The 16658-nt window shown below is 44.4% G+C and overlaps 1 protein-coding gene across 3 annotated transcripts in view; it reads right to left on the reverse strand.

Moving 5' to 3' along the window:
- Positions 1-16658, reverse strand: part of LOC148529144 (uncharacterized) — a 486130-nt gene that overhangs the window by 18378 nt on the left and 451094 nt on the right. For all 3 annotated transcript variants that reach the window (XM_088468693.1, XM_088468692.1, XM_088468691.1), the window contains exons 95-96: positions 11636-11689; positions 8827-8875 (exon numbers count right to left, since the gene is read on the reverse strand). In XM_088468693.1, the coding sequence (XP_088324819.1) occupies positions 8827-8875; positions 11636-11689 (103 nt within the window). The remainder of the gene's footprint in view (positions 1-8826; positions 8876-11635; positions 11690-16658) is intronic.

Raw genomic sequence — 16658 nt, forward strand, 5'->3', positions numbered from 1 at the left:
AGCAGACACAGGGGTCTATTCATGTACTGTAGCAGTGTAAAGCCCTTTATCAGTGATAACAGAGCTTTTCACTGCTTCACCCTATTCAGAGAAAGGATTACCGTGAATAAATCTCAGATCTCTCCAGCAGTCAGTGGCGGGCTGTGCCGGGGGGCAGGGTGCCATGTGCCCCCCGGGCCGCAGCGGCATGCGGGCCGCGGGCAGTCTGTGTCAATGTAACACAGACTGCACCACGTGTGTAGCGCTGACCGGACGGAGTTCGGTCAGCGCTACACAGCACAAACACACAGCCGCCGGAGCCAGCAGCTGTGTGTTTGCTGTAATCAGCAGCTGCTGAGAGTCTGTCAGACTCTCATCGGCTGCTGCTGCTCCCACTGCGGGAGCCATCTTCCGGCTCCCGCAGTGGGTAATGGGAGAGACTTCATCATGACGACGTCTCTCCCATAATGCAAAGCGGCTGGAGGAGCTGGTAGAAGCGTCGGGACCAGGAGCGGGAGTTTCAGGTAAGTGTTTTTTTTTTTATTTATTAAGTCTCTCTCTACTGGGGGGGGGGGGGGGACTACTGGGGGCACTACCAGGGGGGGGATTACTATGGGGGCACTACCAGGGGGGATTACTACTGGGGGCACTACCAGGGGGGTGGATTACTACTGGGGGCACTACAAGGGAGGACTACTACTACTGGGGGCACTACAAGGGGAGGACTACTACTACTGGGGGCACTACTACTACTGGGGGCACTACAAGGGGGGACTACTACTACTGGGGGCACTACAAGGGGGGGACTACTACTACTGGGGGCACTACAAGGGGGGGACTACTACTGGGGGCACTACTACTACTGGGGGCACTACAAGGGGGGGGGACTACTACTAGGGGCACTACAAGGGGAGGGGACTACTACTAGGGGCACTGCATAGGGGGGAGGGGACTACTACTAGGGGCACTGCATAGGGGGGAGGGGACTACCACTGGGGGCACTGCATCGAGGGACCACTGCTGGGGGCTCTATATAAAGGGCAATACTGGGGGTACTGCATAGGGGGGAGACTACAACTGGGGCCACTATTTAAGGGGCATTTCATAAGGGTTACCACTATTGGGGGCACTGCATGGGGGGTGGACTGCTACTGGGGGCACTGCATAGGGGGTACCACTATTGGGGGCACTATATAAGGGGCTTACTACTGGGGGCACAAGGGGCACTGCACAGGGGGGACCACTACTGGGGGCACTATATAAGGGCCTTACTACTGGGGGCACAAGGGGCACTGCATAGGGGGGGATCACTACTGGGGGCACTACTGGAGTCCTGCATAAGGGTGTTCTCTCCTGTGGCACACGGGGGCACTGCATATGGGCACTACGACAGGGGGCTGCCCCTAATATTTATTTTTACCTTACATTAATTCCATATGGACCCGCCTCCTCCCTGAAACACTTGAGGGGTGGCGCTGCCGTAGCACGCACGTTCTTCGGGCACCCTGGCTACACGCTACTCCTCTGCCAGGGCCGCCTGCATGCATTTGCCCCCCAGGCTAAAAGTTGCCAGCCAGCCCCTGCCAGCAGTGCCCCTGATTAGTTAGATATTGCTTCCTTATATGGGGAGAGTGATTCAGAAAGGCACAAAAAGCTGCGCTTTCCGTTTTGCTTCTCAAAAATAAAAGTGCCATCTCAGGATGGCATAATGTGACTCCTGAGGGGAGAAAAGCAGTGAAGACTGCCTCCTCCCCCGTCTTCTCCGCCTCTTTCATGGACACCAGCCAATCCTGTTTATGGAGGGATCCTAGATGCTCCCAGGAGTAGATGCGGGTGGGTGAAGGGTCAGCTCCGTTCAGGGGGGAGAGCTACATCTAAGATCCTCCCTAAATCCAGCTCTGCCTTTGAGAAGTCCCGGTGATGAAAGTTTGAAAATATTTTTCATTTTTGTAGACTGTATTGCATTGCTTACATGAAATCATTGAATACAATCTGTCCTGTTCTTTTTGTGAAACATTTAAAAAAGCTGTCTTGGGTAGAATCTGTCAACGCCGAAATATATTGTAAATCAGAGTCCCCAACTTACAGTCCCCTACAGCAGCTACAGAAATGTTCTTTACATATCAGTGTGTTTAAATGCAAGGCCAGTGTTTTCACTTCAAGAGTGAATGGACATATTTCCTTTCCAGAATTCATTATTATTTATATATCCCTGCAATCTGTTATTCATCAGAGCAATTTACGGCAGCCAGGCAGGAGGTGAGGGGGGCATGCTGTTACTATCACATCATGGTGGCCCTGCCTCTTTATACAAAGCAACAATTTGCAGCATTGTAAAGTGTGGGGCAAGGCCACGATGACGCAATTCAATGGAAATCTCATACCTTGAACCACCCAATTCACTGTAGGGGGTATCCAAGAGGTTGGCCTACTCTACCCGGATTCCGGGAGAATCAAGCAATATTCTGAGAGAGTAGGTATGTACCATCTATTATTTATTTATTACCAGTTATTTATATAGCGCACACATATTACAGAGAATATTTGTCCATCCACATCAGTCCCTGCCCCAGTGGAGCTTACAATCTATATTCCCTACCACATACACACACACACATTAGGGTTCATTTTTATTGTGAGCCAATTAACCTATCAGTATATATTTGGAGTGTGGGAGGAAACCAGAGTACCCAGAGAAAACCCACGCAAGCACAGGGAGAATATACAAACTCCACACAGTTAGTGCCATAGCGGGAATTGAGCCCTCAACCTCAGTGCTGTGAGGCAGTAATGCTAACCTATATTAGCCTTACTTGAGCTACACTAGTTAAAAATAATTGCTGATAGGTTACTCTAGGTGTGCACTGTTATACATATGCTATTTGAATTATACATTCAGTTTGCATGAGATAATGGGAAAGGAATATTTCATACCAGTTTACTTTAAAAAAAAAAAAAAAAAAAAGTGGAGTGGAAGGTCAGAGTAACATTTGTGGCATATTTATGAATTATCTGGAATTGGTCCTAATAACTATAATTTCTTGTTGCCGATTTTTGCGGCGATGTACTATTAAACACATGCAGGGACGGGTTCTGATAGGAGCCTGTCCCTGCCATGTGTTAAGCTAGGTACACATTAGACGACTTGCAAACAATGCAATGTCGTCAACGGTTTCCCCTGAACTCCCAGAAAATGATCTAGTGCATACACACTGTGCAATCTAACACATGATCAAACGATATATCGTGCGTCGTTTGGTGGCTAGACCATTAAATATATAATGTAACCATAATGCCTGGTCGTTGTGTAGAGCGTACACGCTGGACGATCTGCAGGGAATAGTTAACGAGATTGACAGATCTTCCTGCATGTACAAAAAATCTGAAGATGCGACGAACGACGCAGCAGGAGCGCACATAGGTGCTCATTCAGACCCGGTCGCCAAGGCGCGAATGCTCGCTTCCAAAAGGGGCCAGGTATGCAAATTTTGCAATCGCACTGTGTAGTGTAAGGACTATGGGCCTGATTCAGAGCCGGAAGCTATTTGCGGTCGTTCATTCTGAAAAAAGGGGTGGCTATTCAAATGAACCATTCGCTTTTTGCGGTCTGTTCACGCCTCTATGTCTGAACGAGCGAACAAAACTTGCGGTCGTTTTTTTGGAAACTACGCCCCCTGGCCGCTCGCATCCTACATCATGTCCGCTATTTATTAGATTAATCGAATACATCGACCAGCGTATGAACTGCTTGCTATTCTTGTGGTTGGTTTTTCCTACCGCAATCATGCGAGCAGTTCTGACTATAAAATAACCCAATGAAGTGGTCAATGACGCTGCTGTATTAATTATGCACACCCATAAAACGCCCGTTTTGACCTGTAAGCACGCCTGCGTTCTGATCTCCACTCCCCGTTTTCAAGCACCTTCCCCTGTTACCACCCACATACGCCTCCTCCTGTCACTCAAATTAGCAGGCGTTCGCTATTTAGCGAACAAACGATTTTCGGCAGCACTGATGGGTTCGCGCATGCGTATTACGATCCGTACACATGCGCAGTTGGGCAAACATCGCTCGGAACGAACGAGCGGCCGCTTACGAGCGGCTCTGAATCAGGCCCTATGTCTTAGCGAGCTACGGCACTGAGCAATCGCTAGTGTATAAAGACACCCCCTTTCCACTCACAAAACACGTCATGTAGGATTAATCGGTAACATTGAGAGCCATCGGAGCTGCTGACACCCTTGAGGTAGCCTTTCCCTGCCGCAAGCACTGTGATCAGTGTTGGCTGAAATACATGCAGGTGACATGTACAATGATGCTACTTTGCTAATAACGCACACCCTTTAAACGGTGTTTTGTCGGCCTGACACGCCTGCGTCTGCAACACCACTCCCCCATTTACAAGCACCTTCCCCTGTTACCACCTACAAACAGCACTATCTGTCACTCAAAGTAGCGAACTGATAGTGGCTTATAAGCAACCAAAATACGATCGCAAAGACTGGCTTGCGCAAGTGCACTGCGAATTATACACATGCTCGTACAGGCGAAAATCGCTCACAGTGAGCGAGCGCAACTTAGCGACCGGGTCTGAATCAGGTCCATAGTGCGTACACACTGAACGATTGAGCGATTTGTCGTTCCGATGTGTCAGAATTGGCAAAATCATTCAAAATATCGTCTAGTGTGTAGGGACCTTTGGAAGTGATTGTTAATGCAATCCCTTTACTTCTGGGTTCGGGACTCGGCCTTGCTACTGCGCATGCTCGGTCATCAGACTGCGCATGTGTGAACAGCCGTGAAAGGTGTCCCACAGGCTACAATGGCGTTAGCTACCAGCGAAGCATTCCGAAGCTTGGCAAATTCGGCATTTTAGCAGCATCCGTAGAAAGCTGTGGGAGTTGCTTTTGTGTTTGAAAAAGGGTGACAGCAGCAGATATCTCCAATATGTACTGCAGTCCACCCTACATACTGTACATCCAAGTGATGCTTAGAATCTGCATTTATATGCCCCTCTGTGAGAGAAATGGCTCATGTTGGAAGAGGTGATTATAACATTTTATGGAAGCAGCACCTGAGGTATCCATGGAGATGTTACAGATAGTGTATTGTCTTACAGAATTATGTTCAACTATTTGAAAGCTCTGTGGACATAGCTGCTAAAAGCTAAAAATAAAATACATTTGATATAGATAATTGATTTCCAGAATATTGTTAATTTTCTTTGAAAATAATACATTTGTAATAATATATTGTTCCAACATGCTTCCCAATACACAAAGGTCTGCTCTAATTGTTATTATTTACAAGACTATTTATTTCTTGCAATAACCTGCCAGGCTATTATATTATTACTGGGATCATAAAAAGCTTATTTCTTTATGCAGTTTTATCCAACGACGGAGACACAATAGAACTATTTGTAACAAATAGCAAATAAAATATCACTATGTCAGGGATACCAATCCATAAGGATCAAAGCGATGGGAGCAATATGCAATCTGGAACGGCACATCGCACCTGCCGGCATCGCAAAGTTGTTCTTGCATCCCACAGAGATTACTGTAAATGGCCAATATGTGCCCAGCTGGGCACCGCCGCGATACCCAGCGGAACATCACTTTGAATTGCCCCCTAAGTTTGAAAATCATAGGAAGCCAGGAGGGTACAGCTATTGATTTGTTACATATAGTTGCAGGACATGTACAAATCTGTATAGTAATGTAAACTGGCAGTGGACATAACCTTTCCATCATTCATTAATACAGAACATTTATTAATACTATAATTGTAAAATCCAAAGAAGCAGGAGGGATATGTGCCATCCGCTATGTATAGCGTAAAAAGGACAATGCTGTATGTAAAAGAAATAAAAAAATATATAACATTTATCATTCTTCATGATATTATTTTGCAGCATCTTTTATCATGTAAAATCTTATATATGTATTATTTATTCAATAGCCCTTCAGAAAACATGTGCAAGCTATGTAGTAGTCCTATGTAGATCTGCAGGAATGCATGAAACTGTTGTAGGCGATTGGGCCACCATGGATGAAAGCAGCGGGGTATGACAGAACTTTATTCAGAGACTGTTTGCCAGGTAGAGTAGATGGGGTATATTTACTAAAGTGAGTTTTTAGAATTGGAGATGTTACCCATAGCAATCAATCACATTCTTTAATTTTTAAATCTGTTTATTGAACAGCGAAAAATTGTTATACATTGTATAATTCAAGAATTGAATACATTAAAACATTCAAATAAAAAAAAATATTATTATGTCTTGAAGTTAACAAATATAAAATCACTGTTTCTAATTTTTTCAATTTTTCAAATTAGATCAAATATAAACTGTAAATAATTCAAAATGCAAAGATAATACACAAAATAAGTGTCGGAAAAAATACTAAATATATCAAGAATTACATATACTACACAGAATTATCAAAGCAATATGTCTATATGTCTAAGCATGAAATCCGCAGTGTGCAATTTATCACCTCAAACAGTTCACACAGGGCCGTAGCTAGGGTAGTGCGGCCGGTGCCATGGCACAGGGCACCACAGGTCAGGGGGCGCTGTTTGGGCCTGTCAAATTTCTGTTTATTATCATTCTCACTTATAACTTCCTCTTACTTCCTCCCAGCATCTCCTGGCCCTTCCCCATGAGGCCATTCCCCTTTTTTGGGTGCATTATGTTCCTTTGAAAAAGGAGGGGGGAGCCAATGCTCTTTCTGGCACAGGGCACCAAAAAGTCTAGCTACGGCTCCGAGTTCACATTACACAATGACCTTAGTCGCTACAGGGGATTATTAAGAAGAGAGAGTATTATAAAATATGACACAAAATAGAATCGAGTAGAATGTCAGGGGGGGGTAGTCCCGACGTTTAAGGCGGAAAAGACAAAAGAAAAGAAAAAAAAAGGAAAACAAAGTACAGTACATCAAAAAGGGACATATGGAGGTATACAGAATTAGAATCCTAGGTGATCTATTGTAATAGAAACCATTCTGTATGTTCAAAAATTTTCCAAATGTTGTTTTGAGTTTGAATAGTTAAACACTGTATATAGGGTTCCCATTTATTTGAGAAGGCCATAATCCCCTTTTTAACATTAAGAATAGGGCAGTTTTCCATTCATTCAGCGTAGGAGCTGATTTTAAGATCCAATATTTGAGGATTAAGGACCTCATTCACGCCCCCTGCCCTCCTCCCAAACGGGGCGAGCTGTCACTCACCATCGACAGCTCGCCCCCTTTGGTGCGAGACCCCTAGCGACGGAGCGCCCGTCGCAAGCTGTGTCTCACGCATGCGCACTTTGGAGCCGGCTCCGACGTGCGCATGCCCAGTGGGGGAACATCGACCCGGTTGCGAGCTATCAACGCTTGCGACCGGGTCTGAATGACCCCCTAAATGCTTGGCTATTGTGACCATAACTCTCATGGAAGGCTTCCACAAATCTAGGGGGGATTCTGTTTTCCACACCGAGAAATCAGCAAAGAGAAGGGTGGCAGCATTCTTAGATAGTTTAAGTTTCGGTGTAGAATTTAGATAATAACAACTTTATTCCAAAATTTGGTAATCTTCCTGCAGTACCACAGATTATGAGAGAGAGGCATTTGAACAATTACACTTTACACACCTTCTGGTCTCTAATGGTACAAAATGCTTCCTTTGAGCAGGAGATATATAAGTACGGTTAAGCACTGTAAGATGAATCTCCTGCAACCGTGCCGATTTAAGACACGGCAAAACATCATCTAGACCTACTAGAATTGATTCAAAGTCATGTAATTTGGGTATTTCTGTCGGCCATGCCAATGCTATAGTCGACCAAACCTGCATGGGCAATTCAATTAAATGGCCATAAAGATTCTTTATTCTAAATTTAGTTGAACGACATAAAGTGAAAATATGAGATAAAACATCTGGAGTGTCTGAATTCCGCAAGGGATTAGCCAATGATTGAATATAGTGACGTGCCTGTAAAAACATAAAAAATTGATAGTTTGGGAGACCATATTTCTCTTGTAACTGTGCAAATGAGTACATAGTGCCACTTGGGTCCAATACATCTTTGATGGACATGATACCATTATGAATCCATTGTTTGTACAAGCGGTTGTCCAGAGAGGGAGGAAAGGCTGGGTTACCCCACAAAGGGACATATGGGGATGAAAAAGGGTCTGTCTTCAAATACACATTAACTTTCAGCCATACGTTGTAGGTATCCCAGAACAAAACATTGGAGCGGAGGGTCGAAGGGAGTTTTGCTTTTGGTGTGTGTAATAGGGAACCAATCACATTCTACTTAACATTTAACTAGCACCTTCTAAAATATAATAGCTAGAATCTGATTGGTTGCTATGGGCAACATCTCCACTTCTAAAAGCTCTCACTTTAGTAAATATATTCCAATGACTAGACTGCAGGTTTCACTATTACTTGTCACTCTCGCTCTCTAATTTAGACATTAATGCAAATTTTTCCAATTTTACTCATATTGTTCGAATAAAGGTATTTTATTAAATGCTATGCAAACCTAGGAGTAGTAAAGGTGCATTTTAATACATTAGATACTTTGATGTACTAGAGACAAAGGAGGAATAGGTGATGTGTCTAACCCATCTAAATTGCAAGCTTTTACATGCAGAAATAATCTGTGACCAGAACAAGATGTCTGTCATTACACAGCAGATTCTTTCTAATATGAACCACCTAATGTTGCTCTATTGTTCACCTAATATGCAGTTTGTGCTGATATTTAAATTGCTTCAATATAGAGAACAGTTCAGAAATCTAGCAAGTAACAGATGGAGCTTGATCTAATTACTGCTACTTACCACACTTATCACTCAACTCTTTTCTGACCAAGTCCTTCACATCTTCCTCCTGCAAAAACATTACAGAGAGACTGATATTACCAATGAAGAGTCTCCTCAGTCATAAAAATAAGCTTTCTATCAGGAGCAGTGAGAGAGGTGTCACAGCTATCTGTTAGGAAGTTACTTTACTTTTTTTTATTGTGTTTCTGTTTTTATAATTTTAAACATGTAAAGTGTTGTTTTCCTATTTATTTAAATAAAATACAAATATATTTTAAAAAATTAATTCAAATATATGTTTTGGAAAAAATATGCCTGGGGTGAGACAGACAGACACACACATACACACCCCTACTATATCCATAGGCCACTATTGTAAAATTACCTACCATCCCCCATTGACAATATGCCCTCTGTGGCAATAGATCCCATTAGCATTACCTCCCACCCCCTTAGTGGTAAAACAGACCCTGTTATAGAACACCCCCGGTGTAATACATCCCTGTTTTTTGAACACATCCCCCTCCTCCCCTGTGACCAGTGTATTATTTACTATTTCCCCCCCCCCCTCCCCATGGGCTTTACCCCTGCCCCACATGCAGGGGGGAATGATGATCAATCCCCCTGTTGCAGCTGATCTCTGCATGCTGGCTGCGGTTGCATCCCATCTGACCGCATCAGTTAAGTGGTTAATACACAGAATTGCTTGAATATAAAATTTCTTTTAAATACTGTAAGGAATAAAAATAACCTGACTACTAAGCAACACAAACATGGTATATTGTCACACTATGCATTCCCTACAGTCAATTCAGGATTCTATGTACAGTAAATCAGTCGCATCGCCTCTTGTAGTTGAATGGTAACTGGGCGGTAAATGGGCATTCGGACGTATGCAAAGTCTAACAAGGATGAGCTGATAGAATTGGGGGCTATGCAAAGTTGTGTGTACACAAAGATACACCTGTTTTCAGATGGCTGTTTTGTACCTAGTATAGGGCTGGTGTTGATAATTATGATGGCTATGAAACCAAGTCTATGGATAAGGCGGTGTGGTTAAATAGATGTGTACAACACTGCATACTGGTGAATAACCACATTTAGATCCAGAGTAAGCAGAGCAACAGTGGTGGACAGGGATAGGGGACAGGGTGTCCAGTCCCATTATCATTTCTTTGGCAGAGGGCCAGCATCTGCAGGGTTTTATACAACATGGTCTGCACACCACCTGCCTATTGCATTAGAATGTCGGCAGTGAGAATCTCACACCCATCTAGTATATTTCCTGTGTACGTTAGTGCTGCTTCCACCTCTATTAATCTTGTACAGGGCATGCACTACAGGGATTACCTGTCGACCTTTAAGAGGCTGCTCTGTTATTGGTCAGAACTCACAAGCTCAAGGCTCTCATTGGTCAGATTCTCATTTGTCCCACCTATTAAGCCAGCACTGTTCACCTGATCACCATGAGTGGGAGGAAGAAGTCAGTGCACTGGGCTCTCATACTAAGGTATTGGAATTTCATGTTTAGAATGTTGTCCACCACCAATTTTAGGGAGGTCACATGCTAGTGTTCAACCAACCCCCTGCCTCTATACACCCCATGCCTCTGACACACTGTCCAAGGCACACCCTGTGACCACTCTCCACTCTCTATCCTCCATGTGAAGAACCTGACTACCGGTTACCACTTGTCATCTGTTCAAGCGTACCTTATGTTTTGTTTTAATGTCTGTCTTTTTCTCAGGACACTTATATTGGATGTGCATGGTGCACGTAAGGTCCTGTGTGTAACAGAATGATGTCATTTTTAGCAGTGAATTCTACTATATAGATTTTTTTTTATTTTGTGATTAAAAAATAGCTTTCCACTTGCAGACTAGAATAAATTATGTATACTTTGTGCCTGCTCCCCAAGTCAAAATTTGCTAGGTAGATCTCGGCAAGCAAGTGGATATGGTTTCAGTTCTGGCCTCCAAACTATATGGTTTTTTTTACAGGTTACAAAATGTTATTTTCAGATATTGAAGATTGCCCAGTTTAACCCACACAATTGAGAGGAGGCGCATGCTAGCAGAGGTATGGATACCAGAGAATGCATTACAAATGACTCATTAGTACTTCATCATAAATAAGTTGATACAGTTGGTTTCCCATGTGTTGTAGTACATTGATCACATTGTCAGTGATTTGGATATACTATAATTCTTGGTTTGGATATAAAGCCACAATGTTATCATTTGTCCACACTCTGTGACCAAATTTCATGCTGTATCTTTGCTGTCCTCTAGGTTTCACGCAGTAATATTTTCACAAAAGGATTTGTCAGTAGACAGCAAAGCTCATGCTTCTGTAAGATATTGCACTACTTAGGTTTTGGTGTAATTTCTCTAGCATTTTGAGTTTCAGCTTAATATCGTGGAATCTCCTATTCCCATATATGTTACTTTGCACAATAGTTCAGCAGTCTTGTGGTAATAATCACATTGAATAGAAAAATTCACTCACTTTTTCAATGAGCATTTGCAATTGCATGTTTCTGGAAGCAATAAAAGCACATACAGGAAGATGATGCATTTATTATATAAGTTTACATTACGGGGCAGCAGCAGAGGTGCTGAGGGGAAGGGGGGGTGGCATAAGTACTGCGATAGATTTAGAGGTATTTTCTGAATGAATGTAGGGACATATGATGGAGGCTTTTGATCTGTTTACAGTGGAAAGTGTTGACTTGCAAATATTTTTATAGTACATATTCAAGTTTTTACTGACTAGTTAAGACAGACAATCCTGTACTGGGGAAACACACTGGAACAGGAGTACTTACTGAGAGCCCAGGATGCCCCTTGTCACCCTTAAGACCTTCAGGCCCATCTTCTCCCTGAAAAATAGTAAAATATTTTATGAATAGTTAACAGTATTTGGAGAAACCATTCACTATTTATTAATTACCAAACTGAAATACTTTCCCTATTTTCATCATCACAAAAAATGTTCCAGACGCTCTCATTGCTGCCTCCACAAAATGCCCAATTTCATAGACACTGCTGCGCCTGAGTTCCATACGACTAAAGGCTCGTACACACTGGACGATGTGTGTACGGAGCAACCTCATCAGCGACAGACCCAGCAGAGGTGCCGGCATCAGCAAGTGCATACACACTTGCCGATGCCGACAACAACGAACAACATTGGGGCGGGGGGGGGCGCGGGGCCATGCTGCATTCGGCAGCATGGCATTATTAATGATATCCCCAGATTGAGCTGCAAGCACAGATGACTGGAGATATCGTTAACGACCCGCGGGACCGTGCATCGTTCATCGTTTAGTGCATACATGCTGGACGATTAGAGCAATATATCGATCAATGATATCGTTATCGTTTATATCATTCAAAAAAATCGTCCAGTGTGTACGGGCCTTTAGAATAGGATGGTAATGTGATAAAATGCATAAATCCCCATCTGCGCATGCACTGTATGCAAAGCTTGCCAGAATTAGCCACATTAAGTATAACTTTCATAATAATATGCTGAAAGCTAATAAATTACTGAAAAGCCATGTGAAAAATCCATTGGTTACAACAGCTATATATAGCTTATTAAATGTAACATACATTGAAACTTTATGTATAGAACAAAAAAAATATGTATTTAGGAATACATTAATTATACGCAGTGGCGTCACTAGGTAGGTGCGGGGGGTGCGGCCAGCACCGAGTGTCACCCTTCAAAGGGGTGACACCAAGAAGAGCAGCACTCACACCCGCGGGCCGCACCCTTCTCAGATACATCTCCACCGCACTTGGTCCCCGCCGACTCCATGAGCTGGATGCCGCTGGTCCTTCACGCCGCCGCCTTCAGCGCTCAGCTAATTCTGTCATCGCGCCGGCATCCAGAGACACACACAGGCACAGAGAATCTCTGTGCTTGTGTGTGGTGCTGGATGCCGGCCGCGATGACGTCATCGCGCGCTGCACGCTGGCTCCGCTTGTGCTTCTGGGAGTCTGCGGGAGAAGAAGAAGGAGCCGGAGGGACTACGACTGTGAGCGCTGCCAGAGAGAGGACCATTTATTTAGCAAGTGACAGGCCTCGAGTGCAGGCCAGGTCAAGAAGAGAGGGTAAGTAGTGGACAGTGCACAGGGAAGGGGGCACAGCATAAGGGGCATTACTGGGGCCACTGAATAAGGGGCATTACTGGGGCCACAGAATAAGGGACATTACTGGGGCCACAGAATAAGGGACATTACTGGGACCACTGAATAAGGGGCATTACTGGGACCACTGAATAAGGGGCATTACTGGGGCCACTGAATAAGGGGCATTTTTTGGGCCACTGCATAAGGGGCATTTTTGGGGCCACTGCATAAGGGGCATTACTGGGTGCACTGCATAAGGGGAGCTACTGGTGGTACAGTATAATGGGTGCTACTGGGGGTACTGTAAAGGGCACTACTGGGGCTACAGCATAATGGGCTCTAATTCAGGGGCATTGCATATTGGGCACAACTAGAGGGGGTATTGCATAAAAGGGCACTACTACAAGGGGAACTGCATAATGGGCACTACTACTGGGGGCATTGCATAAGGGGCACTACTACAGTCATCATTGTATAAGGGGAACTACTACAGTCATTGTATAAGGAGCACTACTGTGGGCATTATGTATAAGGGGCACTATTACAGTGGGCATTGCATAAGGGGCACTACTACAGTCATAATTGTATAAGGGGCACTACTGTGGGCATTGTGTAGCCTGTTTGGATCGGCACTCACTCTGAGCAGCATTCAGCAGCTCTGGTGCCCTCCACGTAAATACAGTCCACAAGCAGCTACAAAGACGGCGGCACTCAGAGGCTTCCACAAAAATTGATGTATTCAAATAAGCATGTTAGACACCAACATTTCGGGACCACAATGTCCCTTTGTCAAGGTAACACTTGGTGGTCCCGAAACGTTGGTGTCCAACGTGCATATTTGAATACATCAATTTTTGTGGAGTGCACCGTCTTTTGTAGCTGTGTATATATATATATATATATAAATATATATATATATATATTACAAAACAAAAGGTGGATAAGGAGCGCCTCCTAGTGCAATATTATTACATATCGGTAACCTTCACCAGATGTGGTCACCCTCTGTGTGAGTAGGGGTGTACCTTTATTAAGTGGAATACACCACTTATGTATCAGCATGAACAACCAAGGGAGTCCTCAAATTTTAGATTCTGGAAACCACTCGATATCTCACCTTCCATAGATGTTAGATTACTGTGACCCTTGTATCCAGCCCATCTGTGTCACCCCTGGATACCGCGGTCACAGTAATATAACATCTATGGAAAGTGAGGGGGGGGGGGTGACACCATGAGCTACCACACCAGGTGACACCAACCCTAGTGACGCCTCTGATTATACGTGTACCAGGGGTTCCAAATCTCTGTCCTCAAGACAGAGGCGTCTTTATAATGGGTGCAAGGTGTACGGTGCACACGGGCCCCTGGGTCCAGGGGGACCCACCCACCACTGACTTATACGCTGAATTAGCTTTTTTATTGAGAAGTTATGTGTCATGTAAATTGCACGTTATACATTTATGGTGGCTGAATTAGCATTCTGTATAAGGTTTAATAACACCGAAACTGTACAAGAATTTGCTTGTTTCACATAAAAGAGATAGAAAGAGAAAAAAGAATAGAACATATCAACTTTAAGACGTCACTGCAGGTCTGTACACTACACAATGGCGTATCTACAATTGGTGCTGGGTGTGCGGTGCCAGGGCTGCCTTCAGAAATAGTGGGGCCCAGGACTAAAAAGTAGGCAGGGCCCCCCTCTTCCCGCATAATGCAGCCTCACACCTCTCCTTTTGGCTATATCGATATGCAGAGTTATACGCACTTCAAGATGCACATGCAGCATATGTGCCAATGATATGCCTCCAGATTTTATATATATATATATATATATATATATATATATACACATATATACACACACACACATATATATATATATATATATATATCATGCAGCATATGTGCCAATGATACCCCTCCAGATTTTATTTATATATATATATATATATATATATATATATATATATATATACACACACACATATACACACACACATACACAGGAACCAGCACTAACGTTATACAGTAATTTCTAGATATAAAGTGACAATTCGTTTTAAGGGAAAACCAGGTTGGTTGCTCCAGTGTCTGCAAATAGCAGGCTATTACATTGGGGCCCATATATGTTCAAGATGCTATTAGCTCTGGCAACATTTGAACAAAACTTCTGCCAGGATGTAGGAAAGCAGGGAAAGCCTTGTGCACCAAAATGACAACTGAAAAGGGATAACAGAGGGATTGCTGCACATGGGGAATGTTTGTAGGACAGGCTGTTGATAGTTGTAGAAGATAAATATATATATATATAATTTCTACTAGGTCTATTTGAGTAAATACATTTACAGTATGTTGTGTCTCTCCAGCCCTGCACTGTGGTGTGGTGTTTCCAGCCCCCTTCTGCCTCACTCTCTGTACACACAGTGTTATTCCAGTGTCTTTGTGCCTCAGCCAGCATATGAAGTTCTTACCCTTCCTTCTTCTTCTGTTCTGTTCCAGACTGCTGCGCTGCTCCTCAGGTGACTGCCGCGGCTCCTCTCTCTCCTTCTGTGGCGCCCGGTGACGTTATGACGTCACGCGGGCCAGATAACTTTATTGTACATCGGGACAGGGACAAAGAGACAGTCAGCAGGGCCGGGAACTTTTTGTCAGCGGCCCAGTTACACCTCGACCGCTGTGCAGTAGCGGCGGTTCGGGCTGGTGGGTGTAGGGCGGGGGTGGGGGCCCTTTCACTTGCACTTGCTCTGCAGTAGCGGCGGCAGGCGCGAGGTAGGAGCGGGCCGGGCCCCCTTTTTCTGTCTGAGTGACTGGGCCCGGGACAGTAGTCCCGACTGTCCCCCCCTGATGGCGGCCCTGTGCGGTGCACACAGGCCCCTTGGTCCAGGAGGCCCACACCACACACCCTGCACCCATATATAGTTATACTTATCCGCAGTCTCCAGAGTGCTGCTCTGCAGGGCTGGGCCGGTGCTGCAAGAGCAGCAAAAATCACAGGGAAAATGGCGACGGCTATACCATCTACACATTACTTATCTGTGCCCACACCAACACCTGAAGTTAAAAGACAACTAAACCCCAAAATTACAGAGATGAAGCATGCAGGTAAAGTACATTGTAAAACAGAGCTTATGGACAAATTTAGGGCTGGATTCAGACCCGCTCGCTAGATGCATTGGCAAATTCGGCAAGGCAGGCGATCGCATGGCAAGGCATTAGCACGCCTACTATGTCTTAGAGTGCGATTGCATTGTGTATGCAGACGCCCACTATCCTGTCTTAAGATGCCCACTTGCGCACTTCATCTCTAAGAAGTGCATGCAACCATCGGTAACATCGAGTACCATAGGATGCGATCGTAGCACTTGTGGTTGACCATACCCTGCCGCAAGCACTACGAGCGCTTAGAGCTCAGTGTAAATTTCAGACAAGTGACATGTACTATGATGCTACCTCTTAATTATGCACGCTTCTGAAATGGCATTGAGACACTCAGGCACGCCTGTGTTCGCACCTCCACTCCCCAGTCTCTAGCGGCCAGCCACTGTCACCACCCACAAACGGCTTCTCCTGTCACTCAATCTGCCGGGCAGTCTATGCGCAGCGAGTGAACTGCAATACTACTACTGAAACCATTCCCTTTAGTATTACTGCCAATTTAAACCTGTGGGCAAAACCACCAAATATAATCAATTTGAAAATCAGCAACTTA

This window comes from Taudactylus pleione, unplaced genomic scaffold (genome assembly GCF_031769625.1).
Source record: "Taudactylus pleione unplaced genomic scaffold, aTauple2 ptg000086l, whole genome shotgun sequence".
Classification (NCBI taxonomy): Eukaryota; Metazoa; Chordata; class Amphibia; order Anura; family Myobatrachidae; genus Taudactylus; species Taudactylus pleione.